At 49.5% G+C, this 14,829-nt stretch overlaps 2 protein-coding genes and 1 long non-coding RNA gene across 3 annotated transcripts in view; 1 reads left to right on the top strand and 2 right to left on the bottom strand.

The window, feature by feature from the left end:
- The first annotated feature begins 2 nt into the window (after positions 1-2).
- Positions 3-3,850, top strand: LOC147240097 (uncharacterized). The gene is made up of 5 exons (XR_015111572.1): positions 3-199; positions 305-392; positions 2,172-2,499; positions 3,333-3,442; positions 3,599-3,850. It is a non-coding gene; the product is annotated as an uncharacterized LOC147240097 (long non-coding RNA).
- Positions 3,851-10,013: 6,163 nt separating this feature from the next.
- Positions 10,014-11,935, bottom strand: hoxb1b (homeobox B1b). Its single transcript, XM_086195237.1, has 2 exons — positions 10,904-11,935; positions 10,014-10,778 (listed from the first exon to the last, which is right to left on the bottom strand). Exons 1-2 carry the CDS (start codon positions 11,427-11,429, stop codon positions 10,489-10,491), a joined length of 816 nt encoding a protein of 271 aa, XP_086051363.1. The 5' UTR covers positions 11,430-11,935; the 3' UTR covers positions 10,014-10,488.
- Positions 11,936-12,909: 974 nt separating this feature from the next.
- The window catches only part of LOC147240095 (homeobox protein Hox-A2-like), a 4,583-nt gene continuing 2,663 nt past the window's right edge, over positions 12,910-14,829 (bottom strand). Inside the window, exon 3 of the mRNA XM_086196381.1 lies at positions 12,910-13,400. Coding sequence (XP_086052507.1) covers positions 12,910-13,400 — 491 coding nt within the window. The remainder of the gene's footprint in view (positions 13,401-14,829) is intronic.

The raw sequence follows: 14,829 nt of genomic DNA, 5'->3' as shown, positions 1-14,829 counted from the left end.
AATTTACAATCACCAGGGCGGAGCGGGTGCACGCACCTCAGCTTCCTCTAGTTCCTCAGACAAGAGAGAGGCTGATGACAAGATCTGCCTCACAAGAGGAAAACACATCTGCTCGTGCTTCAGTACTGCAGTCAAACAGAGACGGCTGGGCCCAAACCCCTCAACTGGCAACATTCAGCCAGCCTGAGTTCCTCTCTGGGTGAGGGTGAGCAAGTCCACACAAGCAAAGAGCAGGACACGATCTTTGCTACTGAAGCACATGCAGTTGTTCCACTCATTTGATGGCTTCTATTGTGTTCACCAGGCTGGGACTGACAGGCAGAAGGGAGCACCAGGACTGGTGAGAGGAAATCCACACAGTTGTCTGCTGTTTCATATCCAGCAGAGGAGGGGTGAGGGATTCTGTCCTCCAACAGGAAGTTAGCATGTCAGGGAAGAGCTTTGGGTTTTTTGTAGTCCAACAGGAAGTTAGCATGTCAGGGAAGAGCTTTGGGGTTTTTTTGTAGTCCAACAGGAAGTTAGCATGTCAGGGATGAGGTTTGGGTTTTTTGTAGTCCAACAGGAAGCTAGCATGTCAGGGAAGAGCTTTGGGTTTTTTTGTAGTCCAACAGGAAGTTAGCATGTCAGGGAAGAGCTTTGGGTTTTTTTGTAGTCCAACAGGAAGTTAGCATGTCAGGGAAGAGCTTTGGGTTTTTTTGTAGTCCAACAGGAAGTTAGCATGTCAGGGAAGAGCTTTGGGGTTTTTGGAGTCCAACAGGAAGTTAGCATGTCAGGGAAGAGCTTTGGGTTTTTTGTAGTCCAACAGGAAGTTAGCATGTCAGGGAAGAGCTTTGGGTTTTTTGTAGTCCAACAGGAAGTTAGCATGTCAGGGATGAGGTTTGTTTGTAAGTCTGAGAGGTTTAGAGAAGTTTGCATGTCAATAGATGTGTTAGAGAATTGAAAGGACTTTAACTTAAATTTAAAAAATACATCTAGGTGTTACTGAGAATTGTAGGGAATAGTGGCCCGGGCATGAAAGCACAAGCAGGATTCCATCATGACCGTGCTGAGCTGGGTGACGACAGCACTTGTGTTCTCCTTAATATTGTATGGGTCAATCTTTTTACAAAACTAGCCCAAGATGTGCTGTTGTCAATGTAATGTAGGGGTAAAGGGGAACTTTCCCTTCAACCGAATGCATGATACCTTTCCACATGTGTTTTTATATCAGCTCTGCATCGCAACCATGTTTTAGGGTTTGTTTGTTAGTCCAAAGCTGCAATGAGGGCTGAGCGGCTGCTAACATGCTAAGGTAACGCTAGCTAGCTGGCTACTAGCTGTCAGCTTCAACCCGGATATGGGCCCTCTTCCCCTCCCACCCCCTCCACTGCACACTAAATGTCGGCGCTATGTGTTATGCTAAAACTAAAATATGTTCCTCATCATAATTCGACCCGTTTTATTCGAAGGTTCGGAGTTGTGACATTCAAGTGAGGCTAACCGCGAGCCCCGTCACCTACCTGACGTTGGAGGCCGCGGCCGTCGTCAAATTCTGGGGAAGTTCATCTATTCATAACCTGACGTTACGGAACTTGACTTTTAAATTGACCTGGTTCCAGTGCACGGGCCGTGGTCGCCCACCGGGGCCGTGGTCGCCCACCGGGGCCGTGGACGCTGCCTTCACTTGCGTGTCGCAGTCTGAACCAGTTTTAACACAGCCGAGACTCCCGTTGCTATAACAACGGGGTGGCTCTGTTAGGGGTTACTTGTAGCGTTTTTATCTCTTCTCAAATTTGGATGATTTATTATCCTCAGTTACTGCTGAGTGATTCGAGCAGCGGACCTATTAAAAGCCTTGTAATGGGCCTCTCTTCGTCCTCTGCGCTTTGTTGACGGAACCAAGTGGCTGATCGATTGCTGCGCTGCGTGAGGAATTCACAACAGTTTTGCACAAATGTTGCTGAAAAAGACATAAATATTAATTTGAAACGTTAATGTTAATTTGTGTGCAAGTGGACTAATGATACCATTTGTTTATGATATTGCGATATTTATATTCCCAGTTTGACTTTTTCATTAAATTAATTCAAAGGTTAAATTTTTGCGTACATTTTTTTTTAGTTCTTTCTTAAAATAATCATGTGCTCCACCTTTATTTTATCATCTTTATTGGCGCTCTTATTATTTCACAGGAAAAGCAAATATTCACCACAGAGGAGGCCCAACCACAGTGCAGGCCGGAGCATCTTCCTCCATGACGTCGGTGCAGATGATGCCTTCAAGTACTCTGAATCTTCAGTTTGGAAATTGTGTGCTGAGGTTCCAGTGATACCTCAGATAATTGCCATGCTCTCATGTGCCAAGGACACATGACAAGGAGCCACGATCCTGTTCTCATTTATCCAAAATGAGGTTGGATTAATTGCCTGCAATTAATTAATTCGACTTAAATGTTTGTGGTTCAAGAAAAGAATCCACAGAGGCCCAGCTGCTGTTTTAGCTTCGCCAGATGATGCCCAGGTAGCCTGCTCAATCAGTTTTTCCAACAGTCTGTTAGCCTAGCAAATATTCTCTGGCCACTGTTTCTATCCAAGGTTCGACCACCTTGGTTGGTCTTTAATTCAAGCTGACAAACGCAGCATCGCCGAGGTGCTGTGCTTCTGGCAGCGGCGCTGGGTGCTGCACACCAGCAGAAGGTGGGATGAGCAGTGGAACCAGCACAAACACTGCTGGCCTGACGATCGCCTTATTGATCCGGCACCACTGACACCCAGGCATCAGCCAATCAGCCATCGACAGCCAACACGGCTGATCGGTCCCATGGCCGATGATTTTCTGGCCTTTTAAAGAAGAGAATATCTCATTTAATCAGATTATGAATGTGTATTTGTCTCCTGACAGGCTGTAGGCAATAATGCAGACGATAATCTGCAGATTAATTGACGTGTTGATTGCTAGTTTGATTAAATCTGCTGCGTGCTGATGCTTCTGTACGACCTGGCAGAGGCAGACGATGGCATCACGCCTTTTCCAACCACGGTGGAAACAGGAAATAGAGAGAGGACACCTGATTGATAGAAACGTGTTCTTGAATGCACACAGAAGTTGATGATGTGATTTGTTAATTGATAGAAAAGCCTAAATCAACCATTATTCATTTAAAACAAAAGTTCTAAAAATGACTTGTGGCCATTCAGATGTGGACTCCTGGTGATAATAAGTTCATCAACATTCTGATGTCACCCTCCAGTTGTGCTGTTGATTTTATTTTTTGTATTAATTTCAATTCATCTATAGATTCCGTGGTTTTCACACAACATTTTCATCTCAAGTGCTGTTTGCTTTGATTTCAGTGTGGAGAAGAACCACGACGTCCGAACGTGCAGAACTGACCACCGCTGACTGATTGCAATCAAAGTTTGAATAATCGTGACAGTGTTCTGGCCTGCAGCCCGAGATTCAGGTCCTATGTTTTCTTATGTTTTATTGAATCATAAAAGAAACCTGTTTCCTGCACGACATCATGCAGTAGCCACGGTTTTCCCTCGAAGGCGTTGTATTTTAATAATATTTCTCATGTTAAACGCTGCGTGGTGACGGTCCTGTTCCGTCTCCCCAGGGAGCCGTGGGGTCAGGGCAAGTTGAGTCCCATGTCAGGATTGTCCCCACGCTGACCTGCGGCTGACTGGCCTCCCAGCAAAAAGCCCCTGTGAAGGTAAGAGGAACTGGGGTCCCCTCCCCTGGAAAAGAGGTTCCCTCCCCTTGACAGCTCCACAGAGCCCCAGCCACCTGCCTGCTGGGCAGCCCCATATGAAAAGGGAAGCCCTTTGTAATCCGACGGGGATTACACCACCCAACAATGCAGCGCTGAAAGAGCGACAAAAGCCCTGTATCAAACGCTGCTGAGGGGGAGCAAGGCTATGATCTCCCACTACTACCAACACTGACTGCTCTGCCACCTCTCATCTCCCTGAGAGCCCCCGCCCCCGCCCCCCCCCCGCCCCCGTCAGCCTCCACCACCACTGTCCTCCTTCTGCCCTCTCATCTCTGGGATCTGGCCTTTTATCAGCACATTCCTTTTCATTTGCATTGCGGTGTGGGGAGGGACAGCAGGTCCTCTGATCTGATAGCGCCAGGAGAGAGAGTCAGGAGGATCCTCGGGGCATGAAGGCAAACACGCACACGCACACACACACACACACACACACGCACACGCACACGCACACACACACACACACACACACACACACACTGCATTCTCCAGATAGGCCGGTACTCTCTGGCTGTCCACCCATGCCTGTCTTTCAGGCTCTGACGAGTGGCGGAGTGGGTGAGGGGCTTCTCCTCCAGTGATGTGAATGATATCAGAAAAGTCAGGTCAGATTTATTTCTGTTGCACCTTCAAAACAACAGATTTTTATTGTTCTCAGGAGCAAAATCCCACACAAACATCAACTCAGATGCGATTAATACAAACTGGGCTTTAGAGCCAAAGTGATGTGGTGAGTCCTGTCGGAGGGGGACGTTTGTTCCACTGAGTGGTTCCTGCAACTGCAAACACACAATCGCCTCCAAGTTCCAGCCGGTATCAGTAACTGGAGGGGCAGTGGTCATCGCGCCAGCAAAAGCTCGCTCTCTCTGAAGTGTTTCATGTGGATGTTCCACATCTCCAAAACCAGCCTCTCACTTGGGCTCATCGGCGGGCGGCTCAGCCACTGGCTTTTTGTGAATTTGAGAGACAAAATTGAGACCTAAAATGCATCATAAGACGTTGATGGAAGCCTGGCTATCGAAGCACGAAGCGTAGAGAGCAGTGGTACCAGTGCAGATGACTAAAATAGTGCAAAAGTAGGCTTCAGAATATCCATTTTCAACTCCTGACATTCACATTAATCACTAACAAAAGCCGTCAGTGTTTCCAACAAGCCAATATGTGCTGAGTGTGGGACTCAACCACTTCACAAAGAGGCCTGATTCCTCTAAGAGTCTCTTGTAAATGTTTGTGTTGCTCGAGGAGATGAAAAGAGCCAGTTTACTCTTCGGATTTCCTCACAATCCTTGTATTCCCCACCCACCCATTGCTCAAACATATGCCAGCGTGGTGGGGCTGAGAAGCGATGATAGATTGAGGACACGAGAGCAAATGTGTTAAATCTGCAACCTTCATTCAGCCGCGCTGACTGGGTTACCTCAGCGCCGTCTCAAATCGCTGCTCTCCCCAAGAGCATTGAATAGAAAATCATCCAAATTGTGTTATGTTAGGATGTATGAGCCGTTTCAAAATATTAATCCAGCATTATTTGAGGTGTCTGTTAAGGATAGCAGTTACAGCTCGGAGAGCGTCGCCTCGCATGAGCGATTGCATACCTCTATTACGTGTGATGTATGAATGCATGGGAGGGACCTATTTTTCATTAGCCAGACATTGTCCCTGGAGGCAGTTGTTAAAGAAGAATCTATGAATTATCCCGCTGGAACAACTGGCCCTTGTCATGAGATGAGAGCTGAGGAGAAGGAAGGGAGAAGGGAGGCTCGCCACTATTGATAGCAGTGGGATTGAGAGACTGGAAGGACGCCAGAAGAATGTGTCTGAGATCCTGCGCGCTGCCGCCTCTCCTCTGTCCAGTTAATTGGAATACAAAGCAGAGCGGGGTCGATGGGGGGGGGGGGGGGGGGGGGGGGCTGCTGTCTGTCTCCAGCAACCTTCACTGCTCGCTGGGAATTGACTGGGGAACCAGCGAGCGAGACCGACACACTGTCACTGGTAAAATGAACTGTCACCTTGCATTTCTCAACCTGCTGGCAGCGTCGAATTGGCCGCTTTGAACCATGTGACGTGACACTGATTGAGTTCTGGTTCCCCCTCCTGGGCTCTGGACGGGGGAGCCGGTTTAATTTCAAGTGTACAGACTCTCCATGCAAAGTATCCCAACACGGGCTCATCACCTCCAGCTTACAACAGATCTGTCATCGGCCAGCCTTCCTCTCTCACCACCCCTCATTATTTCACTGTGCTGCTTCGTTACGCCACCTCTCTGCTAGTCTTGTTTTTCTTACGGCGTATAGTCATGGCGGCCTGACAGCCACACAGAGGAGGAAAACTATTACAGGTAGCCATTTGGATCTTGGAGGCAATCCCAGGGAGTATTAAGACGTTAACCCAGGCCAAGTCACTTGTCTCTCTCAGTTAGAATGCTGATGGAGAGGAGAGAGGAGGCGGTCGCGGGGGATCCAGCAGGCTGGGGCTCCGGCTCGCCCGGCGCTTCCAGACCCAATCGAGCCTGACTCGGATGGGGGATGGTTGTCGGGATTCTCCCAGGCTGAGCTAAATGGAGCCTCAGTACCGTAACAAAGGAGGAGGCGAGAGTCATTCATAACTCGGCAGCTCTCTTCCATCAGGTTACAATCACTGTGGAAAAATAAGGAAAACTGAATAAATATTTGTGAAAACGTTAAATATGGCCTCCTAATTCCTGCACTGCCATCTTGTTGTGACAAAGCATCAAAATGACTGATGATTCAAATGCTAGCACAGGTCATACAATCATGAGTTGATCTTCTGGTTTGCCTCTAAGATTCAGTTTTCCAGGTTTTACTTCATCCTGAAGGTTTGTGGGCTGTAACAGAACAACCTGATCCTTCAAAACCACGAGATCAGACAGCAGCAGGAGCTCTCAGCCCATCTGCTCGCAATCATGATGCACGTCAGCGAAAAGCTGCGGCAGTGAAGGAACTCCCGACTGAGACGCCATCAAGTGCTACACTGAGCGTTCGGTGACAGAAGTTGGAGGTATTAACGCGAGGCTCTGTGTCTCTGCAGCTTTTTGTCACGTCAGGTTCTGATAGACCTGTCCACCGAGGCGTGGGACGCGTGAAGTTGTTCTGTTGTTCTGTTTGTTTTGGTTCTGCTGCTTTAATCTTTCATGGCTTGTGTCACGGGTGTGGATGTCGCCTACACGTATGTCTCGCTGTCATGTGTATTTACTGTCTGTGAGGGCAGCTCTTATGCGCTTGGAGTCCATGACAAATTCCCCGTCAGGAACAATAAAGTATGTTCTATGCTGTTCTATGCTGTTCTATGCTGTTCTGTTTACTTCTACATGTATGCAGGTGTGTGCAGTTGGAAATAATAGTATCAATAAATATGGTCCTGGTTCTCCTCTGCATCGCCGTCAAGAGTTGATCCAGATCATCGATCCAGAACATGACCTCACCGTCTCCTGGAGCAAAATACTCTTCTCTCTAATTAAGATAACCGCCCTCAACAAATGACATCACAACATGAGCAAATATTTTGACGGTCCTGAACAGTCTCCAGGTCTACTGGCGTGGCTCAGAGGGAGAGAGGCCGTCTAGCAACTGAAGGGTCGCTGGTTCAATCCCCACCTCCCCAGTGACCATGCTCAAGTGTTCTTGAGCAAGATACTGAACCCCTGACCGCTTCTGGTGAGCGGGTGGCAGCCTTCACCGTGTGTGTGTGTGTGAGATGATGCGGTAAAGCACTTCCAGTGCCGCTCAGGTAGGAAGGCGCTGTGTAAACTGAGTCCATGCGCCATTTTACTGCTGGATCCAGGTCACCTGTTCCTTGTTATCCTAACTTTCCACCAAAATCCCTCCGCTGGGTTCTGAACAACAAACAAACACACACGCACCCTGGTGATCACATGACTTCCTTGACAGCGATGCTAAAAGCAGCTGTATAGCAGAAGTGATTGACGCTGTCGCTGTGGAAGGTTACCCAGTTTGGGCTTGGAACCCTCTGGAGGGGTCGCAACGTTATTTTCAGAACTGACAATCATTTTAAAAGGTCTTAATTGCGTGTGTGTGGAACATCTGCATGCTTCAGCCACCTCTGGGGGGGGGGGGGGTCTTCAGACTCTGGCACCTTTATTTCAGGGGTCCTGAGATGAAGTTTGGGAACTCTTGATTTAAAAGAACTCGTTTCCCAGTTTGACGGGATGTTTTTGGGCCGATGTGCTATCAGCTGTTTGAGGACTCCAGTGAGAGGCGCTAGCGATCCGTCTCTCTGACTTGATTGGATTCTACTTCTGAGAACTTCTGCTGGGTTTTATTTTGTTCGTATTTTGTCAGTATTTCTCATGGTGGCGACATTTCGACGCTCCTCGCCATCGTCTTCTCAGTACATCTGTTGTTATTTGATATCTGGTGAAACAGAAAAGACTGCAGTGGTTTTGAGAGATGACCCACCCCCCCGTGACCCCGTCAACAGTGGGCCTTTGAAGCGGCGGGTCCCTGTGGAGTGACATGCAACAGAGGAACTGGTAGAAAACCAAGGAAGTGAGCCTGGCAATAGACTTGTAAAAGAGCCTGCAACAACTGTGAGCAGCATGGGGTACCAACAGCGCCGGGCCGGTCTCAAACGCAGAGCGGGGGGGTGGGCCAGCTGAGGGTGAGGGAGCCTCGGGTGCCGGATCCATACAGACGCCATGTTAGTGTGCTGGGTTCTTCCTGTGCTTTGGTCTGAACTATTCTGGCTGCTCTGCTCTCTTACGTTCTCCAAAGATACGGAGCTGAGAAACATCCTCCTCCTCCTCCTCCTCCCCCGAGCGGAACATCTGTCTCCTGGTGTTGGCTGCAGCGGTGCCCCTGACACCTCCAGATGGAGAGCCCACTGGGAGCGCTGAGGTATTACCTCCAGAGATGGCTGGGATCACACCTCTGGAATGAAATCCCACACTTGTCTTCTGCACGTCGCCTGTTCTGTTGTTGGATCTGTCACTATTCACCGCATCGATCGTCGCCTCCCAAGTCCTTGGCCTTGTGACTGGTCGGAGGGAGAAGCTTTATGTGTGAAAAGAAAATGCATGACAACAAACCTCTCAAGCCTTTTCTAATTTACAGTCATGGCCTGGATGGTATTTCAACCTCTATTTGTGGAGCTGAATTAATTTTTAATATAGTTGTGAGAGAACTCCTGCAGATGTATTTCAAATTATTGCTGATTTCCATTTTACAGAAACAGTTTCTGGTTTGCTCAACTTGATGAAATGGCGCATTACAAGCATTTCCGACAAAAATCGGAGGCGTGAGAGGCCTCGAGTCCTGTGAGCGTCTCTGCTGTCTTGACAGATTGACTCTGCATTCATTTGTGCCTGAACTCTGAGTGAACCTCAGCTTCAGGAACGAGGCCACTGACAGGCCAGAAACTGTGCAAACCCAACACCCAGAGCAAATATTGGAACTTCTGCCCCCCTTTTACCATCAGGTGAAACGGGGTGGTCAGGTCCTGCAGAGGTCACGCGAAAGGTGACGCCTACACGAGGCAGTCAATGTGGTCCTTTAACCCTTGCAGAGCTAAAATTATCCAGAAGAACTGGTGCCGTTTTGTAATTAACTTGAAAAAGTCGGTGGTATTTTCCACTAAAACCCTGATTTCTGCACTTTTGTTAAAGATAGAAGCATTAAATAAAGACACAAACGAAGCCTCAGCACTTGGTGTTCGTGCAGAATGACTCGCCTGGTGCTGTTGCTGCTCTTTGAATGCTTTAAATCAATAAAAACACTTTAAAGAACTTTGAGTTTGCCTCCTAAATGTATAATAGTAATGATAATAAATGTATATTGAACCTTTCAAAGACCCTGAGGTCAAAATTAACACACCCAGGAGAACAAAAAGAAGAAGAAGCGGGACTGGAGGGAGAGAAGCCAAGTTTGTCCAAACCCAGATGCCACATCAGATGTGAGGAAATGTGTCGACCAATCAAAAGCTTTGAATCAAAACGGCTACGCTCGGGTGTCAGCTGTATCCAGCAGAATTTGGGTAACAAATCAAGAAGGGTGAGACTTTGCTCCCTGGAGTTTGTTGTCATGTTTAGAGCCCCTGGAGGTATTCAGGGGTGAAAAGGTCACTTGGAACCTCCCCGTGTGTTGGGAAGATTCCTGTCGTCACAAGAACACAAATAAGAGAAGGGGCTGTGACGTCAGCATTCAAATGAGGGCAGCGGTTTGAGCTCAGCAGCAAACACAACGCTGGGTTTCTGTTTCATAGACTTTATTAAACTAAATTCTCTCAACGACTGCTGGAAAATACCCTGTCAAATAAATAGTGCAAGCAGCCGCACCGCCGCTCGGTGCTTCACACAGGAGCCGGACGTCTTCATTCACGGCAGTCGGGCCGCGGTTCTCCGAGCTGAGGCTGCGTCATCGTTCACCTTTAATAGGACAGCACGTTCTCATGGTAACGGAGAGGCTTTGGTTTTTTTTTTCCTGTTAAACAACTTAGTTTTCCTCAGTCAGCAGGATGGCGCGAGCGTGCCGGGGTCCCTCCAGGCCCCCACCTCGGCCTGACAGCAAATATTGCACCCATCTGCAGATTGCACGAGGCCACATGGCGATTAAAAAAGAAACAAACAAAAAAAAACACTCGATAACTGTTCGGCCCCAGTGAGCACGCGCGGACCCGGTACCCCGCCGGTCCCCGGTAGCTCTGTTCTGGTCTGGAATGGAGAAGACTTGCAGGCCCCTTCAGTCTTATTGTTAGAGCCGCCGTCAGGCCAAGGTCTTGCGGGGGGCGTCCGGGCCCGGGAGCCTCCCCGCGGGGCTACTGGCCGGCACGCAGCCCAGCTTCTCCCGCTTCTTCTGCTTCATGCGGCGGTTCTGGAACCAGATCTTGACCTGCGTCTCGTTGAGCTCCAGGCTGGCGGCCACCTCCACCCGGCGCGCCCGCGTCAGGTACTTGTTGAAGTGGAACTCCTTCTCCAGCTCCGTTAGCTGCTTGGTGCTGAAGTTGGTTCGGATCACATTGTGCTGGCCCGGAAGCCCGAACTCACTCAGGCCGGCTGGGGGGGAGACATGGTGACATGGAGGGTGGAGAGTGAGACTGATGGCGGGTGGTTGTGGAGGATGCAGAGAACATTAGTGTCACACACGTGCGAGGTCATGCGTGTCAGCGGAGTGGACCGACCTGTTCTGGGAGGGTTCCTCTTCACCTTCATCCAGTCGAATGTTCTGTTTGTTTCCTCCGCGTGTTCCACCTCCTTCTCTCGACTGAGGGCCGGTAACCGCGTGTAAACGCTCTCCGGGAACTCCTGCGGCCTCTGGTCCCCGTACTGCAGGTACTGGCCCCCGGCCCCGGGCCCGCAGCCGTCCCCGGCGTAAGGAGCCTGGACGTAGCCGCGATCCTGCTCGGGAGCGAGGCCGTACTGGTGGTACTCCAGAGGCGGCCCGAACATGGAGGTCGCCGGGTTGGAGTACTGCAGGTCCAGGCCGGCGGGGGGCTGGTGGAGCGGCGGCGGGCCGGCGGGCTGCTGGGGCACAGACAGGCGCCCGTCCGGTGCGTAACTCTCACTTGTTGCGCAGGAGTTGGCCGACATGTATCCGTGGTGGAGGTGGTGGTATCCGGCCTTTGCGCCGAAGAGGCTCGGGCCCCGGCTACAGACCGGGTAGTCGAGGTAGGAGCTCATCCTGGACGGTGGCGCGCCGGCGGTCATCAATCCTGCTGCCTGCCGAACCTCCGGGCTGCTTGTCAAAGCCGCTCAGCTGCTTGCAGCCTCATATCGCCTCCGCGGCTCCCCATGTGACCCGCCCGCGCCAATGGAGAGCGACCTGAAGCCTCCGCCGGGCCGCGTCCACCAGACGATCCGCATCTACATGACAAACGCCTCGAACGCACCAACGCGTCACGTGATCGATGATCAGCAGCATCTAAACGCAGCAAACCCATCAGGGCGACGCGTCCCAACCCGGAACAGTGAACGTCTCAACAGCAACAGAACCAACCCGCTGAGACCCGGACAGGAAGTAGAACCACGACCCGGATGCGTCCCAGGAACCAAACACGAGACTGCCGGTCTGCATATTTACATCTCTGACGTCATCAGTTAATCCGCCCATCATTAATCTTTTCAATTCATTACAAGTCGAGAATTCACGTCACAGTTTCCAAACCGGAGACTCCACAGGTCAGGTACAAGTCACCGAACCCTGAAGTCGACCAGTCCGGAACCAGAACGGCTCGCTTTCTTGGGGAAAATTATCATAATAATTAAGAAATCATTTAATCTATGATCGGGGCCACTTTCTATTTCGCTTGATTGGATTTTTTTGAAGACCGAGCGGGGGGGGGGGGGGGGGATGCCGGACTCCTCCATCCATCACGACTCTTTAAGACTCCGACAGCTCGTGAGCCTCGGTCCGCCCATAAAGGAACAAAGACTCGGTCACGAACCACATTGGCTGGTTTTTCATCCAGAGACTAAATCAATGTCCCCCAGAACCGTCTGGTCCGAACCCGGTCCTGGGACGATTCTCGGAACGAAACAGAACAAAGTCTGAAGGCTCGACCAGCAGAGACGTTTAGACACGAAGAAGAAGCAATAAATTAATAAACACATGACGTAATAAGAACGTAGACAAACAGTCGAGAGTGTGAGTGTGTGTGAGTGATTGTTGGAGAGAGTGTAAGAGAGTGTGTGTGTGAGAGTGTGTGTGAGTGAGTGTTAGAGTGTGAGAGTGTGTGTGCGTGTGTTTGAGTGTGTGTGTGAGAGAGAGAGAGAGAGTTTGTGTGTGTGTGAGAGAGAGAGAGAGTGTGTGTGCGTGTGTGTGTGAGAGAGTGTGAGAGAGAGAGAGAGAGTGTGTGTTCATGTGTTTGAGTGTGTGTGTGTGTGTGAGAGAGAGAGAGAGAGTGTGTGTGTGTGAGAGAGAGACTGAGTGTGATAGAGTGTGTGAGAGAGAGTGTGTGTGTGTGTGTGTTAGTGAGAGTGTTAGAGAGAGTGTGAGTGTGAGAGAGAGAGAGAGAGAGAGAGTGTGTGTGTGTGTGTGTTAGTGAGAGTGTTAGAGAGAGTGTGAGTGTGAGAGAAAGAGAGAGTGTGTGTGTGTGTGTGTGTGTGTGTGTGTGTGTGTGTGTGTGTGTGTGTGTGTGTGTGTGTGTGTGAGCGTCTTGAGGAACTCCCTAAATCAACATCTTGTCCGCTACAGATGCGTCAATTTTGGCGCCATTAGGATTCTGTCATAATCTGCGCGCGCGCTGCTGTGCGTGTCGACGTGCGTATCTAACTGCAGGTTGTGCGTGAAGCTTGAAGCGGGATATTTGGAGTTCTGGAACGGACAGGCCTGCTGCGGGGAGGCCGGCTGGTAATCCGGCCCCAGATGGAGGTAGCCCAGGCTGGCGAGCGTGGGCCTGCCCGGGGCGGAGGGAGGCGACGGGGGCGAGGCGGGGGAGGAGGACCGGCCCTGCTGGGCCCTGTCGTCCTTCTTCTGCTTCATCCTCCGGTTCTGGAACCAGATCTTGATCTGCCTCTCGTGCAGATTGAGCAGGGCGGCCATCTCTACCCGGCGGGGCCGACACAGGTAGCGGCTGAAGTGGAACTCCTTCTCCAGTTCCACCAGCTGCGCGCTGGTGTAGGCCGTGCGTGTGCGCTTGGATGCCGGGGCCGCGCTTGGACTCTTGTCGTTGGAGGGGTCTGCGGAGGGAGACGGAGGGAAGTTCTTTGTCTGGAGCTCATAGACAAACACTGGAGGTTTTTAGCTGAGGAGGGGTGGTGTTTCCTGACATGCACCGATATCAGTAATCTGGTCGGTACGATTTCTGATGGATATTCACATTACTGCCCGATACACAGCTGATAGATATTTCTGCATGACAGGATGCACTGATTCAAATTTTTCCAGTTCTGCTACACATTCTCTGGTTCCAGGGGGACCAGGTTTGATCACCCAAAACCACAACACTCAGCCGGCAATGAGACTAATGATACCGAAGTTCACTCAAAGAAGCGTCATAATTTTACTTAAAGTTGGCCTCCTCTCAATGGACAGAACATTTTTATATCACCAAAAAAACAAACAAACAAAAAAACAGGATGAGAAAACAGGACCCCAACTGGTACCATACCGGTTCTGATACTACAGAATATTGACACCCTGACCGATGTTCTGGTGACATCCTGGGCCTCTAAACCACGCAAACGTCTTCTTACAAGAGAAGAAAACGTGAGCACAAATGCCTCAAATTCAGACGTGTTTCTCAGAAAAATTCTACTTTTCATTTTGAAACACGGAGCTGACGAGTCTCTGGTTCCGGTGCGTTCAGGGTCCAGAGGAGGAACCACAACTCAACATCGGCTCCTGTCTGATATCTGACAGCAGCGCAGGGGGAGGAGATGTTGTCACAAAAAAACTTTGTACAAAAAATTTTGTATTTACAGAGTTGTTGTTGTTTTTTTTTAAGAAGGAGAAGACAAGTATTTTTTTATTTCTAAAGATGTAAAAAATTGTAGGTTTTTCATGACTGAAGCTGGCATTAATTGATGGATCGGTCATTGCTGAATTCTCTGATGGACTCTGGAAAGATAAAAACCGTCTGTGACTGAAACTTATTTGCGTTTACAATCGAGTGTCGAAACTGTCGCGCTGAACCGAACCAAACCGTCAACATCCAAACAAGGAGCTGGAAAACCTCGGAAGAGAGGAGCAGAATCTGACCACCTTGTTTGTTCTTTGTTTCGTTTTGTTTCGTTTCGTTTTTGCTGGTTCTGGTCTGCTGTCCTGGTTGTGGGCCTGTTCAGACCCAGGAGAGCTGCTGTCAAACGAACCCGCGCCCTGCTGGCACCAGTGAGCCCATCTCTCCTTCGAGGAGGTGTCCAGGTTTGTTCTGGTTCTGTTCTGTTTTTATTATTTTTGGATTTAAAGAAACCTTTTTTTTTAAATCATTTGTAATTTTCTTTTGCTTAATTTTCTTTGTAATAATTGATTTCTCTGCCTTGATTTTTATTTAAATTGAAATTTATTTCTGCCATTTAAATATTTTTTTCCTAATGTTTTAAAAGGGCAAATAAATGATATTATTCGTGTTATTTTTTTAGATAAATTATACTCTTCAAATATGACGTC

This window comes from Aulostomus chinensis, chromosome 23 (genome assembly GCF_037954235.1).
Source record: "Aulostomus chinensis isolate RoL2024-O1b breed Wild chromosome 23, RoL_Achi_v1.0, whole genome shotgun sequence".
Lineage (NCBI taxonomy): Eukaryota > Metazoa > Chordata > Actinopteri > Syngnathiformes > Aulostomidae > Aulostomus > Aulostomus chinensis.
Note: the sequence above shows the minus strand (reverse complement) of the source record. Positions and strands in the feature narration are given on the sequence as shown.

What these genes read in the sequence shown, in the direction of transcription:
- hoxb1b (XM_086195237.1), bottom strand. Translation starts at nt 11,429, where the DNA reads ATGACCGCCGGCGCGCCACCGTCCAGGATGAGCTCCTACCTCGACTAC. An exon ending in GAGGAACCCTCCCAGAACAG is followed by an intron (nt 10,779 to 10,903) that starts GTCGGTCCACTC and finishes TCTCCCCCCCAG; the next exon opens with CCGGCCTGAGTGAGTTCGGG.